Source organism: Lycorma delicatula, chromosome 11, assembly GCF_047948215.1.
Source record: "Lycorma delicatula isolate Av1 chromosome 11, ASM4794821v1, whole genome shotgun sequence".
Lineage (NCBI taxonomy): Eukaryota > Metazoa > Arthropoda > Insecta > Hemiptera > Fulgoridae > Lycorma > Lycorma delicatula.
The window spans coordinates 13,644,377-13,665,233 of NC_134465.1; the positions used below are offsets into that span (position 1 = coordinate 13,644,377).

The 20,857-nt window shown below is 31.2% G+C and overlaps 1 protein-coding gene across 5 annotated transcripts in view; it reads right to left on the minus strand.

Moving 5' to 3' along the window:
• Positions 1–20,857, minus strand: part of Bap170 (Brahma associated protein 170kD) — a 278,139-nt gene that overhangs the window by 32,161 nt on the left and 225,121 nt on the right. For all 5 annotated transcript variants that reach the window (XR_012758142.1, XR_012758143.1, XM_075378240.1 and 2 more), the window contains exons 16-17: positions 5,447–6,474; positions 4,288–4,447 (exon numbers count right to left, since the gene is read on the minus strand). Coding sequence is in view for 3 of the 5 variants with exons in the window: in XM_075378240.1 (XP_075234355.1) it covers positions 4,288–4,447; positions 5,447–6,474 (1,188 nt within the window). In the remaining 2 variants the exon portion in view is untranslated. The remainder of the gene's footprint in view (positions 1–4,287; positions 4,448–5,446; positions 6,475–20,857) is intronic.

Below are 20,857 nucleotides of genomic sequence, written 5' to 3' on the forward strand. Positions count from 1 at the left end.
CATATTATAAATTCAGTAGATGATTATTATAAAACAGTACTATAACTGTTGTTTATCTAATTATACATAGTCACATTCTTGGCTCCAAACTTCCATAAGTTGATGGTCATTAATAAAATTTGATAGCTAACAGCAGCTTATCTAAACAATCCATGTACAGTTCTGAGAATAATTCTATTCAGTGCCTTGAACACCATGGTGCCAATAAATCGCTATAGTTCTGCATTCTGTTTGTTTGTTATCTGTTGAGAGTTTAAATACGGTACATATGAGCCTTTATTTTTAGTTTAATCTAACACTATAAACTGTTACTTATTTTAATTTTAGTTATGTGTGTTTTTCTTATTTTAACATTTTGCTCATAATTATGCAGAGAAAAAATAATTTACATTTAAAGGACAAAATAGAGGTTATTAATTTAATTTCTAAAACAAACATTAAAAACTTAGTGAAATGTGAAAAACTAATTGTGAAAAACACAAAATTACATCATTTTAAAAAATTAAAATAAAATCAAGAAAGAACGGTCGAAGGGAATGCTAATTGTAGATGGTAGAAATGGAGAAATAAATTCAATTTTATTTAAACGGTTCACACATGCAAGATCAAAAGTTTGTCTATTTCGAGGCTTATCCTGCAACAACAGATGAAAGAAATTGCAGCTAAGTTAGGAGTTAGTACATTTAGCACTTCTAATGGACAGGTAGAAAAATTTCATGTGAGGCATTCTATTTCTTACAATCAAATTACAAGAAAATAGTTATAGACTAAAAAATAAAATTAAAGAAATAACTGCAGGTTACAAACCAAAAATATCAGTAACTGCGATGAAACTGGTTTATTTTTTTCGAGCTTTACTGAAAAACAAACTGCGTTTCAAAAATGAAAAGTGCATTAGAGGCAAACAATAGAGAGACTGACTGTTCAGGTGTGCGGTTTTGCGGATGGCGTGTTTTCCTTAAACTACCGGTCATAGGTAAATCTTGGAAGCCTCACTGTTTCAAAAATGTTGTTCAGTTACCGCTAGACTGGTATACAAATTAAAAGTCTTGGATGACGTCTGACATAACGGAAAAATGGCTATATAATTTAAATTAAAAAACGGTTACTGAAAATAGAAATATTCTACTGTTTTTAGATAAAGCGTAGTGTCACCCTCCTGGAAGTTATTCTAACAAAGCTTGTGTTCTTTTTCTCCAAAAACAACTAGTGTAGCTCAGCTGATGGATCAGGGAATTTAAAAACATAAAAATTCATTATCGGAAACACATTCTGCAGTTGCTAGTCGTCAATATGGATTCATGTTCTGTTCAAGAACTGATGCATAAAATTACTGTGCTGGATGTACTAAGGTGGCTTTCTTCATCGTACAAACAAATTTCAAATAACCATGTTAAAAATGCATTTAAAGAAGCTGGTTTCTGCACGGAAATCGATAACATTTATATAATTCATAGCACAGAACCACACAATAAATTAGCTTGATTTTTAAAAGCTCTGTAAGACGGAAACCTCTTCAAAATGAAATTCTTATTCAGTATCGTCAGATTCCGTTTTGGGAAGGTTTTACTGTATTAACAATTATTAAATTTAAAGTTGAATTTAATTCTAAATTCAATAGCCTGTAAATTATTCTCACTTCCTGTACAATTTTAATTTACATATATAAATTGATTTCACATCTGAATTATTTCCTAATATTCCAAGCACTGTTTAAGTCTTTTTCTTGAAATGATACAAAGTAAAATATTATATAGTACATAAAATAAAATATTATATAGTATAAAATATAATATAGTGCATGTAAAATACCATTACAAGTCACTTTTAACAATAACATTGATTAAACATAATTTCTGTTTCCTAGCATGTGATACAAGATATTAATCTATTTTTTGATGCTGAAAACGAATATGAACTCAGAATATTTCTATCACCTAACATTTTTGAAAAATTTTTAAATTTTAATTAAGGATTTTTTCATTTTTCAACATACAGTTAGCATTTTAAGCTCCTATATTGTATTTTGTTAGCTCATTTTTTTAACGCTTAACGTAGTTAACATAATTAGTAAGCTATAAATAGAACAATACTAGACAAAGAATTAAATCACATCATAGCCACATATTATGACATCATATCTAATACTGAAGTAAGCCTTCATGGATAAGATTAATCATGTCTGTGCAGGTCAAAACATGTAGCTGAAAACATAGCTGTGTTGTTTGTATTAAGCATTGGATTTAGGAATGAATTAATTTTGTTCAGTCTTATTGCCTTCTTAAGTTTGTTAACAGTGCAGTGTCATAATGCCTCGAAATTGTTTAAATAATGCGGAAGCCTTTTGTTGTGTATGTGGTGAGTTTATCATAAAATCAAAGAGAAAAAAACATTACACCATTAATTAAAAAGGCATATCATTTGTACCTTCAGTGTAAAATTGGTGATCAAGATAAGACATGGGCTCCTCATATAGTATACACTAACTGTTCTCTATATTTAAGAGGCTTAAAGGTACACGGAAGGCTTTGCCATTTGGTGTACTTATAGTTTGGCATGAACCACAGGAATATGTAACAGATTGTTACTTTTGTTTAACAAGTGTGTCTGGAATTTCTAAAAAATCTAAAAATACTATAAATATCCTCATTGCAATCTGAAATCAGGTCTGTACCTCACAGTGAAATTATTCTATTGCCTGAGCCAGCTGTGAATGTGTTTCCAAAGCAACGATGAAGATCAGGCAGTACTGAGAAAGACAACAATGAGTTTGATTTTGAATTATCTTCCAATAAACCACACCTTACATCACAAGGTGAATTAAATGACTTGGTAAGGGATTTAGATTTGCAAGACTGCAAGGTTGGAATTTACTTCAGCTTATGTCGCTCATAAGACAAGTCCATAGACCTGAAGGCTGGTGCCTTTTCATTATTTCGTCCAAGTATAATTTAAAAGCGGTTCTACAACAAATGATAACAAATATTCTTCAATACCAATCGTTTATTGTATTAATTTGAATGAGATATACAATGTGATTAAAGACGTTCTTGAAAAACATAGCTGAAACATATGTGGTGATTTGAAAGTTATAGCTATTTTGTTAGGCTATACTAAGTAAATGTATTTTCTTTGCGAATGGGACAGCCGAGCTAGGGATAAACATTATGTAACCAAACAGCGGAAGAAACAAGATAACTAAACTCTAAATGATAAAAATATTATTCATGAGCCATATTAAACCCAAAAAAATATTTTTACCCCCTCTCAAAATCAAGTTAGGACTAATGAAAAATTCTGTAAAAGCAATGAAAAAGGATAGTTCCGGATTTTTATACATCAGGCAGAAATTTCCAAATCTAACCGAAGGAAAAATTAAAGGAATATTTGTTGGTCCTGAAATAAGAGAGTTGGTCGAAGATGATGTATTTCACTTGACATTAAATAATGTAGATTATTTAGCTTGGGCTTTATTTAAAGGTGTTTGCAAAAGTTTTCTCAGCAAAAAAAAATCCGACAATTTCGACGATATTGTTAATCAACTTCTTACTTCATACAAAGCTACGGGATATAATATGTCTTTGAAAATAAATTTCCTCCGCTTGCTTCCGGATTTTTTCCTGGACAACCTCGGAGATGTAAGTGATGAACACAGTGAACGTTTCTACCAAGACTTTTTTGGAAAGCCGCTATAAAGGGAAATGGAATACTAACATGCTAGCCGATTACTGATGAACATTAATTCGGGATGTGATAGAAATCATTCTAACGCAGTTATGGCCATGCAAAATTACAAATTTTAACTACATTTTCCCTTTATTGTTTTTGAAGTGTAATTTATTTTAAACTAAGGGTGATAGAAAATTTGTATTTACAGATCTGTAATGTATGCAAAATGAGTAATTCAAGAAATTATAACTTAGAGAAACATAAAAAATTTTTTTTTTATCTATCAGTGTAATGAAATGAAATATTTAAATAACAAACTATCAAAGATTCTTAGTTGAACTGAATAAAACAAGTTAATGATATGGAAAGAGTATAAAAGAAGAAATCATATTTTAATGAACTCTATCACAGTTATCAGAATCCTTGGTGTGAATACTTGTGTAATTTATATACATAAGTTTGTAAAATCTAAATTATGTAAAGATTGTTTATTAACAAAGTATGAAACAAAAATAAACTACTTTTTTTAAAAGTCTTAGCTTTTAACCAAATATAAAATTACTATATATAAATACTAGATATAAAATTACTCTAACAAATTAAAAAATAGAAACTTACATCAGCATTACAATGTCTGTCATAAAGATGTGTCATCAATGAAAAACGTTTCCGTTTCATTGCATCACACCTTTCCCAAAGACACTGTATTTCCTGACTACCTTGAGGACAATGACTTTCACATGCGTGCATATAAACTTCATTAGCAGATTTAAAGTTCCTGAAAAAAATTACAGAAGAGTTTATTTAAAAAATAATTTTATTTAGTCGGCATAAAAATAAATAAAATTAGATTTGACAATGGAAAGTATGTTTACATAAGCGCTAAATTGATTCTCTGCAACTCTACAAGCTATTGCAGTGCATATTAGGAGTTTATAGAAGTACATGTGCCGAAAAAATAAAATTTAAATAAAAATGTATACAAATATCAAAATTAAATTTACAATTTAATGAATTCTGGAGTCTCACATATAACACTGAAATGAAAATGATGTAACTTTCAGGTCTCTATGAGAAAATAAGTTAATGCAGAACACTAAACTGTATCCCTTACAGCTTGATGGTTCCATAACACTGGAATCTCTCAGAGAGTAGTAGTTTACTTACTCAGGATGTACTTAGAAAAAATAATTATTCAGGGGAAAATTGAACTTATTCCTCTTCGTTTTGTTGAGAAAGAATTTTAACAATTTTAAGTGATGAAAATTAAAGGAAACAAATTGTACATAAATTCAAAGAAATTTTTTTTTTAATTTTGAAGACGGTTCTTTTCAAGTGGACAAGCTTTTTGCTATTTAAAATCAGTGGATAAATTTTAGAAAATAATTTAATGACACAAGAATATAATATGAGACTATTTTTATTAAAAATAATTTTTGAAATTTTGACAAACCTCTGGGAAGATAATACATATGTTCTGGTAATCAGAGGAAAATAGAACAGAAAAGAACTTTTGTTCTAGTCTGTACTAAAACTCAAACGATAGAAATTTAAATGTATAAATGATAAAAGAACAAAAATTGCCGACCTTATCTAAAGATCTTCATTTTTTCTTTGGAAAATTTAAATGTGAAATGAGTTATTTTTTATAAACATATTCGAAATAATATTTTTAACAGGATTAAATATCATAAGAAAACAAAAACGGTACGATAAAAAAGATTAGCAATCCTTATTTTAACTTGTCAAAATAATGTTGACTAAATAAATTTCTTACCTCATACAACCTCTCCATTCACATAAGAAATGTCCTTGCTGTACAACAGGGATACATGTCGCTGTGGATGGGGTAGCAGAACCTGCAGAAGCAATAGTAGTTATCACGGGTGATGATATACGCTGTGTCGTCCCTAACTGTGTTGCTGCTGTGAAAGATGTGGAAGTCGTTACCGATGTCGTTGTGACAGTAGCTGCTGTGGATAAATGATAGGGATGAGAATGAGACTGTGTGTGTGCATGCGTATGAGAAATGTGGGTACCGGTACCAATGCTACTAACACTAACACTATGATGAAGATTATCATTATTGTTATTCATAACATTAGATGCAGGTCTTATAATAGGTGTTGTCGCTCTGCTGACGATATTAGTTTTAAAGTGCTGTCCAGCAGCTACAACGCTCGTTACATTATTTGAATTGACAATATGGTGAGATGAAGTCATCGTTGAAGTCGATGTCGATGATAATGAAGGCACAGTCGATGACAACTGTGACTGCGTGGAACAACTGATCGATGATACGATCGGTGTACCGTGATGCGTTAAAGCTGTGGGATGATGCTGTGATACAACGACGGATTGGTTATGGTGCTGAATGTGTGAAGGTGCCGATGAAATAGTGGCGATGGGTGTATGTGTATTCGACGTATGTTGTGTCGATATAACATTATGTGAAGCGTGTACAACATGGGTAGGTGTATGTTGCTGTGTTAATATAGCCGTCGATACAATAACCGGTGCAGATTGTGTAGGAGGTGAAGGGACGGCACGCAAAACTTTCATTGGTGGTGGTTTAGTGGGTAAATGCGGAGTAGGACTCTGACTCGGTGAAGGTGTTGGAACAGACATTAGTGGTGGTGGTGGTGGTGGGGATTGTAATCTCTGAACAATCACTTTTTGTGGTTGCGGTGGAGGAGGTGGCTGAGTTGGTGCTTGTGCTGTCTGTGGCTGGAGTATTATTATCGTTTTGGTAGCAGTTCCTTGCTGCTGAGCTGTCTGTGCTACTAACACTGTTTGTGTCTGACCCTGAAAAATAAAATCAAGAAGATAAACACTATTTTTATCATAAACATAAAAATAATGCGTACTTAAAAAAAGAATAAATAAAGCAAGCATTAAAGTAGCGGCAATAAAGTAACATATAAATAAAGTAGAACATTAAAAAAGCGGGATAATTTTTAAACTAAAACATAACATACTGTCTATATGAAACAAAAAAATGGCTGAAACATTAATATACATAAAAAGAAGAAAATATTTTTTATGAGTTTTTCACACTTTCTTTCTTAACCGTGAATTAAAACGAGGAAATAACAAACTGCAGCAATAAACAGATATGAAATGAATTATTGTTATTGGCTGTGAATGACTTAATAAATTATCAATCAAATATAAACAAAACTACAGTGAATTACAACCGAAACACCTAATATTCTTATACTAATAAAACTTATGAACTAATAAAATTCTGTCCAATTTTAAGTTATTACAGTTATTAAGTGTAAGAAACTGCCAATTCACTAGTGCATTATGCTACATTAAAACCTCTTCTGTTATTGTGAATTACAATTAATTTGAAGAAACAAAAGCACTAATATGATCCTGTTTTTGTAATAACACAAATTCCATAACATTGTAAAAATCAGTGTTCAAAAACAAATTTATATGTGATTTTTATAAACTAAAGAAATTTTTCTGATGGTTAATTTTAACACTGCACCATGTTAAAAAATAAATGTTATTTCATCTCTCAGTAAACAGTGGAATTATGTATATTTTTTTAGGCCAACAGATGTTTTAACAATACTATTACGGTATATACATAGCTTTATATGTATGTGTATGTACTGCTGCTGATAATTTAAGCCATTTACAAGAAAAAAATACAAGCACTTCACATAAACTTATAACACATTACAAATATTATACTTAAATCTGTACAGCACTTTACACTATTTTTTAACTGATGGTAGCAAGTGCCAACTATTTTAATGGAGATCCTTCTTTCTGCCAAAACACATTTTCCATTCTATAGCTAAATGAAATTATGTGTTACCAAACAGTAAAATTGTTCCTTGTTTTGAAATTTTGAACTATAATGAATGCCCACGCCAAATTTCAAAACAAAGAACAATCTAAGATGAAGTTAAAATAACAACATTTTTTAAAAGAATTATATTATAATTACAGAATTTAATACCAACTGAAGATATGGAAAACCATGAAAATCGATTCTTGGAAATTATATGGTAAGTTTAATTTATCTTAATACTGTGTTTTGGTGGATTAAATTTCATATAATAAATTTTATTAATACAGTGGTCAATATGTTAATGAATTATTTGAATTGGAGAAAAAAATTATTTATTTATATATATATATATATATAATGTGGTGTGTATATGGTGATTAAAAAAGGACTTCACAACTTTAAAAGCATATAAACATATATTGAGATAATTTACAGATTCAGCTGAGGTCTCATTTCACAGAAAATCACATCAAGTTTGTCACCCAACATTCAGTTTGGTTCAATATGGCTTCCATTTGTAATGTGACTCAAAGAAAAATACAAATCAACCTGAAATCGATTTCATTCCAGACTGTAGCCAGAAAATTGGGTGTTACCTCTACAGCTGCAGCATTAACTCAAAGTCTTAGTTCAACAAGATCAGCAGGCAAAGGTGATACATAAACCTGATCTTTAATGAAACACCATAAGAAAAAAATATAGTGGGATCAAATCTGGAATATAGCGGGTCTGCAATCTGATCATCACACAACCAATCCTCTGATCCGGGTATCGAGTATCAAGAAAATCTCGGACTTCTATGCAGTAGCGAGGTAGGTGTCCCGTCCTACAGATAATAATGGCTTCCATCTTGGTCATCATAGTCTAACTGAGGAATTAGAAAATTTTGAAGCGTGTCCAGATAAACGAATACCATTTACGGTTGATTTTACCACTTATGGGTTCTTCCTTGAAGAACAGGTCCTTGTATAGTCTCACAGGTACAAAGACTTTTGGATTGCTTGGGGCACAAAAAACATTGACCTAAGAGCTAAATGTGCTACAAAATTTCAAGAGGGTTTTTTTCTACCCCGTATTTAGCAGTTATAGAAACCTTGCCTCTGATGTGAAATGTTGACTTATCACTAAAAATTACATTGTCTATTGTTGTCTGCAATTCTATTCATCATTTTCACACAAAACTGCAAAGCAACTTTGTCATCTATAATGTGTTGAACCGTGGTTAGTTTGTATGGCTTCAAATACAATTATTTACATAACAGCTATGCCAAACAGTCGTTTGTGGAATGGGTCATTCCATGTCAAGTGATCCAGTTTTGAAAATCGTCCCCAATTGACCATCTTCAAATATCATAAAATTTTTTAAGGAGGTTTCCCATGTCTGAAATGCCATGTTACCAAACTTCAGCTCTTCATCTGCTATGGCTGATTTTTGTGGCCTCTTGAAAAGGGAGGTACTTATATTTTATGGACACATGTAAAAATTGTTATCTTTGACCAACAACTTTGATGGCAATAATAAAGATATAGATTAAATTTTGGTACTGTTGGTTAACTTTATATGCTATATCCAAATATGTTAGTAACAGATTTCTTTTGGAACCTGGTTCTGAGATATAGCAACTGAAATTCAGCCAAAATATTTTGCAACACCTTGGAAGTCAAGTTTGAGCTTGTATATTTCCTTATCTAATTCTTTAATCAGAATGAAACTGTAATTTGAAAAAGGGATTAATTACATGTAATTGTAAGTTTCAAAACGACTGGAGGTTTATGTTCGGAAATATTCATCATCAAATGTGGTCAAAAATATTTTAGCTTGATTTTTGACCTACCTTTGAAATCTTATATTTCAGGTATACCTTTTTAGATTTTGTTAGTTTTATAATAGTTAAAAAGAGCAACTTTTAAACTACAAAATCCATGCCCAACACTTCAAATCCGTGCCACACTGTGAGGATTAAACGTAATCTGGGGAGACTCCAGAGTGTTCATTGAAGAATGTTGTTGGGTATTACATCAGCATATCAGAGAGATATACATAGCTCAGAGAGATTCAGCCAAAGGATGATCAACCAGAATCAGAATCTAATGATGTGGAAATGCTAGAGGCTTCTGGAAGAATGGATGCCTCACTATCACAACTTGGAATCTCTCCTTTGAAGCTTAAATATGTCAGCAAATAGGATTCAAAAGACTACCTGAAGCAGAAAGTAAGAAGAGTACAAGATGCTATTGCTACTACACCAGCAGCTGCTGCTGGTTTGAGTGTTACTGATGTAATACAAACATTAAAGACTAAGCAGCGTCAAGGATGTACAGATCTGGATATCCTAACTAAAGAAGTCATAGCCAAAATTTTTATCTCAGCTCGCCCACAACAAGTTCAGATTTTGACATTGGCACCCAGTAGCTGGAGTATTGAGAAAACAGCTGATGAATAAGAGATTTCAATGCGAATGGTGAAGCAGGCCAGGAACTTCAAATCTGAAGTTAGTATTTTGGCAATACTAGAAAAAATTGAAGGATGATATTAAACAGGTCCTCAATTTTTTTGAAAATGATGAATTTTCCCAAATCTGTTCGGTAAAGAAAGATTTTGTTTGGGTAAGGATCAATGGTGAAAATGTCCACATGCAAAAATGCCTACTTCTGTGCAATTTAAAAGAGATGTTCATAGCTTACTGCACATATATGGCCGTGACATTCACTTCTAACAATTTTGTGAACTTAGGCCAAAGTGGCATATTACATTTGATGCTGCTGACACATATTCAGTTTGTGTTTGTATCATTCATGAACATGTTAAGCTCATGATAGCTGCTGCTATATCCATCAAGGATGACTACGAGGTATTGATTGAGAAAACTGTCTGCAGCTTAGAATCTAAGGATTGCATGCTACAACAATGTGAACAATGTCCTGAAAAAACTGGATTGGAGTCCTAGAGTCCTATTTATTTGAAGTTTATGACTTGAAGAAACTAACAGAAGAAAACTTGTGGATTCATACAGACAGAGACACAGTGGAGATGCAACAGATTACGAAAAATTTTGTTGAATAACTTTCCTTAAAGGTTTTCGCCTTACTATCCACAATTTTGTTTCAAACAAATTTCATATTTAATACAACTGAAGGAAAATTTAAATGATAATAATACCATTATCCTGATGGATTTTGTCGAAAACTATTCGTTTGTTGTGCAAGATGCTGTATGGGGATTCCATTGGGAAAACAGCCAAGCTACACTGCATCCATTCATGGTTTATTACCAAAAAAATAAGCTTCAGAATCTTAGCATTTGCATATATTTTTGACTGAACTGATCATATACTTGAAGTGACTGAAATAAAATATATACACTTCAGTGGTAGTTCAGCTGTTCAATACAAGAATTTTATCAATTTGTACCTATAGAAAACCAGATATTGACACCAAGAGACTTATTTGAAATTTGTAAAGAAAATATACCACAAATCATGTTCTTTTTTATTTCAAGAGATGTTGAGAGAATACAACCTGAACAGGATAAGCAGTTTAGTGGTGGTCACACAATTGCTGGAACAAGAGAGAACTACCAGTTTAAACCAATTAGAAAAGCTAAAATCCAAGTCAGCAGTCTCAAATGATACTTCAGTATTTGAAGCAGAGGTTTATGAGACTGATAGACCTACTCAAGGCATATCACTTATCAGCTTGCATGTATGGCAATACTTGGTAGATTGGAAATATATGTGATATATCTTTTGAAGAACATGATGCCCTCATTAGTTTTATGCACACTCATGGTGCAGTTCATTCTTATCATGGGTCCCCTAGAAAGAACACTTGCTGGATTCCAGAACAGCACATTGTGCTACTCTTGAAGCACCATCAACGACATCATCAGGATGACAATATATGTATCCAGAATACATAAGGTCTATGATTGACAACAACTTCAGTTGAAAAGGAATTAAAAGTATTTTTCTAAGAAGTTTCTGACTACTTTAGATATCTTTATTTTATTTTGAAGCTACTGTGTTCTATAATATTGTAATACTTTATTGCACTATGTCATTACTACTACGACTATATTTCATTTTGTATATGATTTTAGTATTTTTGTGCATGTGTAATAAATTTTGACCAAATTTGATGATGAATATCTCCTGACATAAACTTCCAGTTGCTTTGAAACTTTACAATGTTATACACAGTTATGCCCTTTTTCAGGTTACAAAGTCACTTTCCAATTTAAAGTACTAGATAATGAATTATTTAAGCTCAAACTTTGACTTAAAAAATGTTGCAACAACTTTTCATCTGAATTTCAGCTGCTGTATTTCAAAACCAGGTGGTAAAAGGGACTTGTGAATAACATACCTGAATTCAGCATAAATGTTAACCGTAAATATTGAAACTCAAACCTACAGCTTATTATTGCCTTCAAAATTAAGTCAAGGTTAGAATTTTTTCATGTATGCACAAACTACCAATAAACATCATTTTTTCAAGAGAGCAAAGAAAATCAGCAATAACATATATACAGATTTAAGACCACAGTAAATGTCCACACAAAATTTTATGAAGTTTGGAGATTGTCAACTGAGAAACCCTGCTCCATTTGACATGGAATGACCTGAATCCCAGTTACACATTACGCATGTCCAGTTGATTTCTCCAGACTACATGCAACGCTTTCTCCGAGTTGTTCCATAGCAGCTTCAGAGACGTGTGGGCACTCTGGTGAGTTTGTACTTTTAACAGAACAACCTATCTCAATGAAGGTTTGGTGCCAAGAATAAATTGTAGGAGGCTCTCTACTTTACTATCTATGAAAATTAAGTTTAACTGCTGTTGGTGAATGGAAATCGTGAAACCAAAACACACAGCAAGTACATTCCTCCCAGTAAATGTATCCCATTTTTAACAGTGCTGGTAGCCAAATGAAATGAGACCTCAACTGAATCTGTAAGTTATCTCAATAAATTTTTATATACTTTTAAAGCTGTGAAGTTCTTTTTGAATTACCCAGAGTGTACAGCAGTGGTGATGCTCCACAATTCCAAATGACTATTATCATATTATAGAAATGCGAGTAGAGGAAAGTATGAAGTTCAGTGGCTCCTCCACACGGTGCTGCTGGATAGATGAAAGGAAAAATCCTGAAACTGAATTAAACAGGAGCCCTCAGACTAACACTCCAATTGTATCTTCAGCAATCTTCAGAAAGCTCCAAAACCCTAACCTCACAAATTCTGTGGATGGGAATAAGTAGAAAACAAAATAAAGTAATCCAGGAAGTAAAATCTCGTCACAAGTAGGCGTTTCGGATTCTGGGGAGCCTGCACTTTCTGCTTTGATTTTGTTGTTTAAACCTGGAAAACTTAAATTCCAGCACAAGCATAATATTGGAACACTAAATATTAACTCACTCTGTAAAACAGGAAAATATCAAAAACTAAGTTAAATGCTCAATCATCAAAATGTGAAAATTCTATCTCTACAAGAAACACGCTACACTGATGAAAACACCTTTAAAACAGAAACCTACAGTTCATTAAAAAAAAAAAACTGGCAGAAAACATTTTTGGAATGCACCTCTTATTAGAAATGGCTTTTAAGGTTAAAAATGTTATAACAGATTCAATCTTAAACTTCAACTGCACATCTAATAGACTTTCAACTTTGACAATTAAATGCAGTAATAAAACATAAACTCTAGTTAACGCAATGCATCAACAAATGTTGATAAAGAAAAATTTGGTTAAAGTTCAAGATACTATCCACAAAATCCCAGAAAAGCAGATGATTATTCTCCTAGGGAATTTCAATGCACAACTGAGCAAAGAAAAAAATACAAGAACATCAATAGGGAATTTCCCGTCTCACAAGAAAACGAACAACAATGGAGGTTTGACTTGTGGAACTATGCCAAATTTTTAACCTCAAAATTATGACCACACACTTTAAAAAACAACATAAAAAGACCAAAACATGGAAATCTCCAATCATATCCTTGGAGAGTTTCAAACTGACCACACTGCCAACTCCAGAAGAGAGTTTAAAACAGTTTAGAAGGGCGTGAAAATAGGGAGCCAATATGGATCCCTTCTCTTTGGCTCTCTAATCATTATCTTGTAAAAGCTAAAGTTAAATTCACCTCAATCAAATACCAAAATAGATGTAAACTCAAAGTAAAGCATGTTGCCAACCAAGAATATTAAGGCTGGTATACGAAACTCGTACAAATCCTAATTATAAGGCTCGTAATGAGAAGACATGAAGATTGGAATAATCAAAGCAGCATTATTATGAACCGATCAGAAAAAAATTATTTATTTATTGTAAGTATACTATTTCAATTCACATAAGGGTCATCCATTTGATGTGTCCAAAAAAAAACATAAGTTTAAGTTGGCTGATTGCAATTAAAAAAAATGTGAAGCTTACCCACTTGTTTCCTACATGTTTCAGGACCTTAAAACTATTTTTTGAAATTTTTTATTTAAGCAATTTACCTGTGGTGGTCATTTTTGTTACGGTGCGCACACCTATTTTTGTGATTGTGAGGGTTTACGGAAAAAATCATAACTAAAAAACTACTGGTCCTGGAAGAATGAAACAAAAAGTAATTTAATCATATTTTCTCAAGGTAAAAGATTGGTCCAGTGGTTTATTTATCTAGCTCTCTTCTTTCTGTAGGAAAATTACCGATAAAGTAGAATAAGAAAAACTGTGAAATTTCATTTCACTTTTGGTAATTTTTTTCACGATGCAGGGATAGCATACACAGTAAAATTATTTTTTTATATGTACATATATGTCATTAGTTTTACCACAAATAATATTAATGGTGATATACTTACCCCTAAATCTTTATGAATTTTTGAAAATTAATGTTTTTAATAAAATTCAAATTTTGGCTTCAAATAACTCTGATGGGGCAAAAATCTCAAATCTACATAACTTCAGTATTTTTTTGGATGTTTATGGCAAATAAAAAAGCATCTTGTGTATTGCACTAATAAAAAAGTTATAACCTCTCAAAAACCATGAAAAACCTGTTAAAAGCGATACCATTTTGACTCACTAAATAAGTGCTCCAAGGACGTTTCTTATCTTTTTTGCACACTACATTTTTTATATTTAGCCCTACATTGTTGAAGTTGACGTTATCAATATTTTAAAAATAGTTTTTTTTTATTATTAATAAGTCATACTTTAATGATAGTCAATACTAGTAACCTAATGCAATTTTGATTTAAAATGCTTGAAAAACTTACCCAAACTGAGATTTAAATAAGTAGCCTACATCTTTTCTCAAGAATTCATTTTTATTTTTATATTAGTTTATTTTTGTAAAAAAAATAAATAAATTATAGCAAATTTTTAATTACTCTTCAATGAAACAGCCTGTCTTTATAGCATAATGAAAAGTTTATTATTTAGTGTGGTTAACCAACCACACTAAATGAATTGATGAATTCATTGATATTCTTCTTTGATATCTCTTCTGATAATTCTCTTGAAATTTTTTGAGAAAAAAAAATTCTGTCACTGTAGTTAGTTCAAGTGATGTCAACTTTCTTAGGAGTTTGCAGATTGGTACCCACACATTGTCTTTTTGAGACTTTTGAAATGATGTACATGGACAAGCTGGATGGAAAAAATGAACCTGCACATCGTCATTTTCGAGGCTAATATCTACGAATTCTTCTATCCACCACTGAACATCATATACACAAGCAATAGAGACTTTTACCTTAAGTTATAGTGTTACAATACTTGACACAGGATGGTCTTCATAGAACTTTCATCTTCCAATTTTTTTCCTTAGGGTTTTCGCTTTTAAAGGAGACACAATCCATTTAAGTTTATCAGAACAAGGCACTTTTGTTTATGTGCTTTGACACCATCAACACGTGTCCTAACACAATCCTTTTTACCAGGGCACAGCCTGCTATTATTGTCATCTTCATAAAATTCTTAATTGTATCGTTACTAATTCCTATTTTATGTCTTTTACCTAACTCCAGTAGAATGCCTTGCTCATTAACTAATTCTCTAGTAAGTCTAACCAAACACTCAAGACACATTGAACTCTGAAATTATTTCAGATCTGCCAAGATTGGGGAAGTAAACTAATAATTTTAACCTTATCTTCTTAAGAAGCAAGAACACAATTTTCTTTTGGTTTTAAAATCATCATATTCATGTGAAGAATATTGAGCTAGATTTTCATTTTCAGAAACTTTTGAATCAAAACACAATTCAAGATTCTTCTTTAATTTTTCAGATACCATATTTATTTTACATTTTAATGCTCATGGTCTTTTATCATTGCTTAATTTTTTCAATTTTGGTGGAGGTGATACACCCAAAATGCTACAAGCAGCATCCAATTGTTCAATAATGTGACGTGGGGCAATGTATGGCTCTTGGTCTTCGCATTCATACAGTTCTTTGTTCTGCTGAGGAAAAATACTTTTGAAACAGTTGACACAAAGAGACTTTCCAGGAACTAGCTAAATTTGGAAAAATGCGTTCTTTAAGAGCTTGCTCTAATATTATTTGTCTTAAGTTTTCTTAACTGTTTTTTTATGAGTTCTCAAAGGGTCACAACAGAATTGTCCATACAGGTGACTGAAATGTGACAAAGAACACCAGTGACATCTGAATTAACACGTAAAAAAGTATGTTGTTTGTTTTCATCACTAAATTTACAAATTTTAATGAGTTTTTGGCACTGTAACATACACTGTTTTATTGCACTATTCATTCACATAAGTTCCTATCGAACATTGTTCTTCCACTGTTTTATGTGAGATTACTTGAAAATAATGTAAAAATTTAACTTATTTTAAAATTTTCAAATATAATATTTTACACAAAACTTATTTATTTAATAAACACTTCCAAACACAGGATGAAATTTTAGACGGTAGGTAAAGATGTGAACAGGTCACTGACCAGTCTGTAACTACAAAGCTAAATGCTGCAACAAGCATACAAGCATAAAGACCATGTTGCAAATTGAATTTTCTGATAACTGGAAATGACTTCATGTGCCTGTTATAAATGAATGCTGCAGTTGAATGGTTCAAACAAGTCTATTTCAACTATAGTAATAAGTATAAAAATATAAAAGACCAAGAAGGCAAGAAACCCCCTTGGAGCACTTATTTAGTGAGTCAAAATGGTATCGCTTTTAACAGGTTTTTCATGATTTTTGAGAGGTTATAACTTTTTTATTAGTACAGTACACAAGATGCTTTTTTATTTGCCATAAACATCCACAAAAATACTGAAGTGTAAATTTGAGACTTTTATCACCAACCCCATTTATTTGAAGCCAAAATTTGAATTTTATTAAAAACATTAGTTTTCAAAAATTCATAAAGATTTTGGGGTAAGTATATCACCATTAATATTATTTATGGTAAAACTAATGACATATACGTACATATAAAAAAATAATTCAAACTGTGTATGCTATCCCTGCCTCCGGAAAAAAATTACCAATAGTAAAATGAAATTTCACAGTTTTTCTTATTCTACTTTATTGGTAATTTTCTCATAGAAAGAAGAGTAATTTTCTCATAAACCACTGGACCAATCTTTTACCTAGAGAAAATATGATTAAATTGCTTTTTGTTTCATCCTTCCAGGACCAATAGTTTTTTAGTAATGATTTTTTCCATAAACCCTTACAATCACATAAATAGGTGTGCGCACTGTAACAAAAATACCACAGGCCACCACAGGTAAACTGCTTAAATAAATAATTTAACAAAAAAATAGTTTTAAGGTCCTGAGACATGTAAGAATCAAGTGGGAAAGTTTCAATTTTTATTGAATTGGTTAAGCAACCATCCTTGGCTCACTTCAAAAGGATTGACTCATAACACTGTAACAGTAAATACATAATTTACTATTATCTTAGCTATCAATTAGAAAACTGTACAACTATTAAACAAAGAAATAACTGTATAGATAAATACAAGGGACAAGGTTGAAGCCATTTCAACTTTGTTAACAGACTTATTCCTTATGAACAAACAGGGATGAATTCCAAACTAACAATATGTATATACATGAATGAAACTATATACCGTAATAATGTTAAAAATACAAATACTGAATGAAGAAAAATTCATATTTTTATTGAGAGCCAAAATAGTTAATTTTTTTCAAAATCCTCCCATATTCAAACATCACAAAATGATCTTTAGGTAACTATATATGCATATAATTGGAAATTATTTTAAATATGGCATATTCCTGATAATCCTAAACTAATTAAAATCATACTGGTTCAACTTATAGAAAAATTTATTTACAGGAGGATATATTCTACGATCCAAAAATCATTTATTACAGTGAACATAAATAATTCTTCTTGTTTTATATAAAAATGTAATAGATACTACTCTAGATATGAACAACTATATATATTCCTTATTAACAATGAAAAAATTTCAGGTCAAAAAAAAGAATTAACAAAAAAAAATTAATCATAGAATGAGATTTTACAATTACTGGATAATGAACAACGTGTAGCAAATTGATTTTTTCCGATTGTACCTGAAATCTGTTTTTTGTAAAATCCAATCATTTTTTTCCTTTCTTTTTTTGAAGATAATGACTTTTCTATATCACCATTTTATAAATGAACTACACAACTCTGAGATGGAATATTATTTTCATTCTCCAACTAAACACGTGTTGAAGCTTTTAACTGCATCAAGTTTTACCTGAATTTAATTATCCCTGTTGTCATTTTAATCAATAATTATCAATACTTTAGTCTAATTTACATTAATAATTTCACTGTTTGATTTGATGTGAAATTCATGTTGTGCATTTCTCTTAATCCAGCTTGTTACATCGACATTAGTTATTTCTGTTTCAGTAATTTTACTACTTCCATGAGCTCATCTAATTCCAAGTTCTCTTATTACCTCTAGTTTCTTCAATCACAGAAACTAAAGATTTTTTCCAAATTTTCTCAAATGAGAATTTGTTGACAAAATGTTATGCTGCTGCAAGGGAAGGTAAAATAAAAAAGGTTAACCGTAAACAGCGGTAAAGATCGGAATATACTAAAAGTTAAAATCGACACTGTTAAGAGGGTGAATAAAATTTAAATGGTAATTTAGCTATTCTACACAGCAAGCAGTTTCAAGCTGAATGGCGTGGGGAGTTTAATGTTTTGTGTATTAGAGAGGGGGAACCAGGTAGGTTAGTTCCTCCGCTCTGTTCTGTCATCACTACGGTCAGTCATGAGTGAGCAAGAGGTTCTGTCATCTGTTGCACAACATATAAAGTTTTTAACTAATGAAGGTTTTAAACCTGTGGAAATTTTAACTCATTTAAAGGTACAGTTTGGGAGCTCTACACTGTCTCCGAACTGAGGGTATACGTGGGCCAGACAATTTAAGGATGGGGAAAAAAGTGTAAAAAACAGAAGTCATGACTAACGCCCTAGGTCAAGTCTCACAGCTGATAACATCTGTGCTGTTTGAGAGCTTAACCAAGGTGAATGCAGATTCACTGTTGAAGAATTCATGTCGGTAGTGGGTATCCGCTCAATCCATTATCACTGATCGTCTTGGTTTTAGAAAAATTAGTGCTCAACGGGTAATGAAGCTATTGACCGAAAATAAAAAACAGGTCAGGTTAGAGATCAGCGATACTTCTGAATGGATTTCAGCAAGAAGGGGATGATTTTTTGAGGCATATCATCAAATGTGATGAGGCATGGGTCCATCATTACATTGTGGAGTCAAAAATGGAGAGTAAGGAGGGCCAAAGGAAGGAAGGATGAGGGCTTGCCCAGTGAAGGCCAAAACACGACTATCAGCCGGAAAAGTTCTCGCAACAATTTTTTTTTAATCAAGGGGAGTTTTACCGATTGATTTTCTCCACAATCAACAAACACTGAATACGATTTACTATTATGACAGCTGTTACAGTTAACAAAAACCGCCTACTGAACAAAAGATGGGGTATGCCCATCAGAGATGTCATCCTTTTCCATGACAACACCAGGCCGCACACCATTTATTTTGATGAAGAATAAATTGGAAAAAATGAACTGGGAAACCTTGAACATCCTCCCTACAGTCAAGATTTTTCCCCCATTACTATTTTTTGTTTGCACCCTTGAAAGAATCGCTTGGAAAAAACCAATTCAAAAACAATTAAGACGTCGAGGAGCGCATACCCAATTGGTTGATGACTCGTCCTGAAATGTTTTTTGAACAAGGAATATTCAAGCTTCCAAACTGTAGGCAAGAGTATAGATCGTGCAGGAGGCTATACAGAGAAATGATAAAGTATGAATTGAGTATATTAATCAATAAATTTATTAAAAAAAACTATCTTTATATTTTATTGACTCTTGCACTGTTTTAAAAAAGGAAGTTATGAAATTCTTAAAATTTATGAACCATAAAGAATATCTTCAGCATATACACTAACTGTGTATATGGTGCAGCAATAAGAATTTGTACATTCTTTAAATAAAGTTGTTTCAGTAAAAATGTTTAAATTCTGTATAAATTTCAAAATTAATACTATAAAACAATTATATTCATAATTCTACAAACACACGTTATCTTTAATCTCTACCTGGAGTAAAATATTTTCATGAGTATTTTTTATAAAAAAAAAATAAATAAAAAAATCTGATGTGGACACCATATCTTCCTTGTACGTCTATTAAATTACATATACACATTTTTCTGCACTTCATTTTAACTTATTTCACTTGAAAAACATATACGATACTCCAATTCTTTGATAAAAGTGTACAGTCACATAATTGCTAAAATATTAGTTTTTATTAATATCAAATATTTATGCAATTATTAATTCAACAATCTTACCTTAATATTAGGTTAGATTAAGAGTCCCTTGATTACTCTTTAAATAAATTGTTTACCAAATAATAAAAACTGATTATTCTTCACCATAAGGTCAAAATTAATATTTGTAACTAGTATACATGAGTTCCCTAAATGGAATAATTGAATAATTATTAACTTTTATTTGTACAACACACCATAAATCTTGTGCATATTACGCACACTGAAAAAAAATTTTTAACAATCACTTTAAATTGAATACAATTCAAAAATTTACTTTATTTTTCTGTCAAATAATTAAATAAAATGATTTTTTTAAAAATAAATATACAATTTTTATAAGAATTTTCTAAGATAATCAAAAAATAATACGATTCTAGATTATAATTTTTAATTAATATTAAATGTTTCACCAAATTATTTTTATTTTATTTTACTTCTAATTTTATTTCACTAATAATGTTTTTCATTTTTTTTATTACCAATGAATTATTATTTATTGTAAACATTTTTTTACAATCAT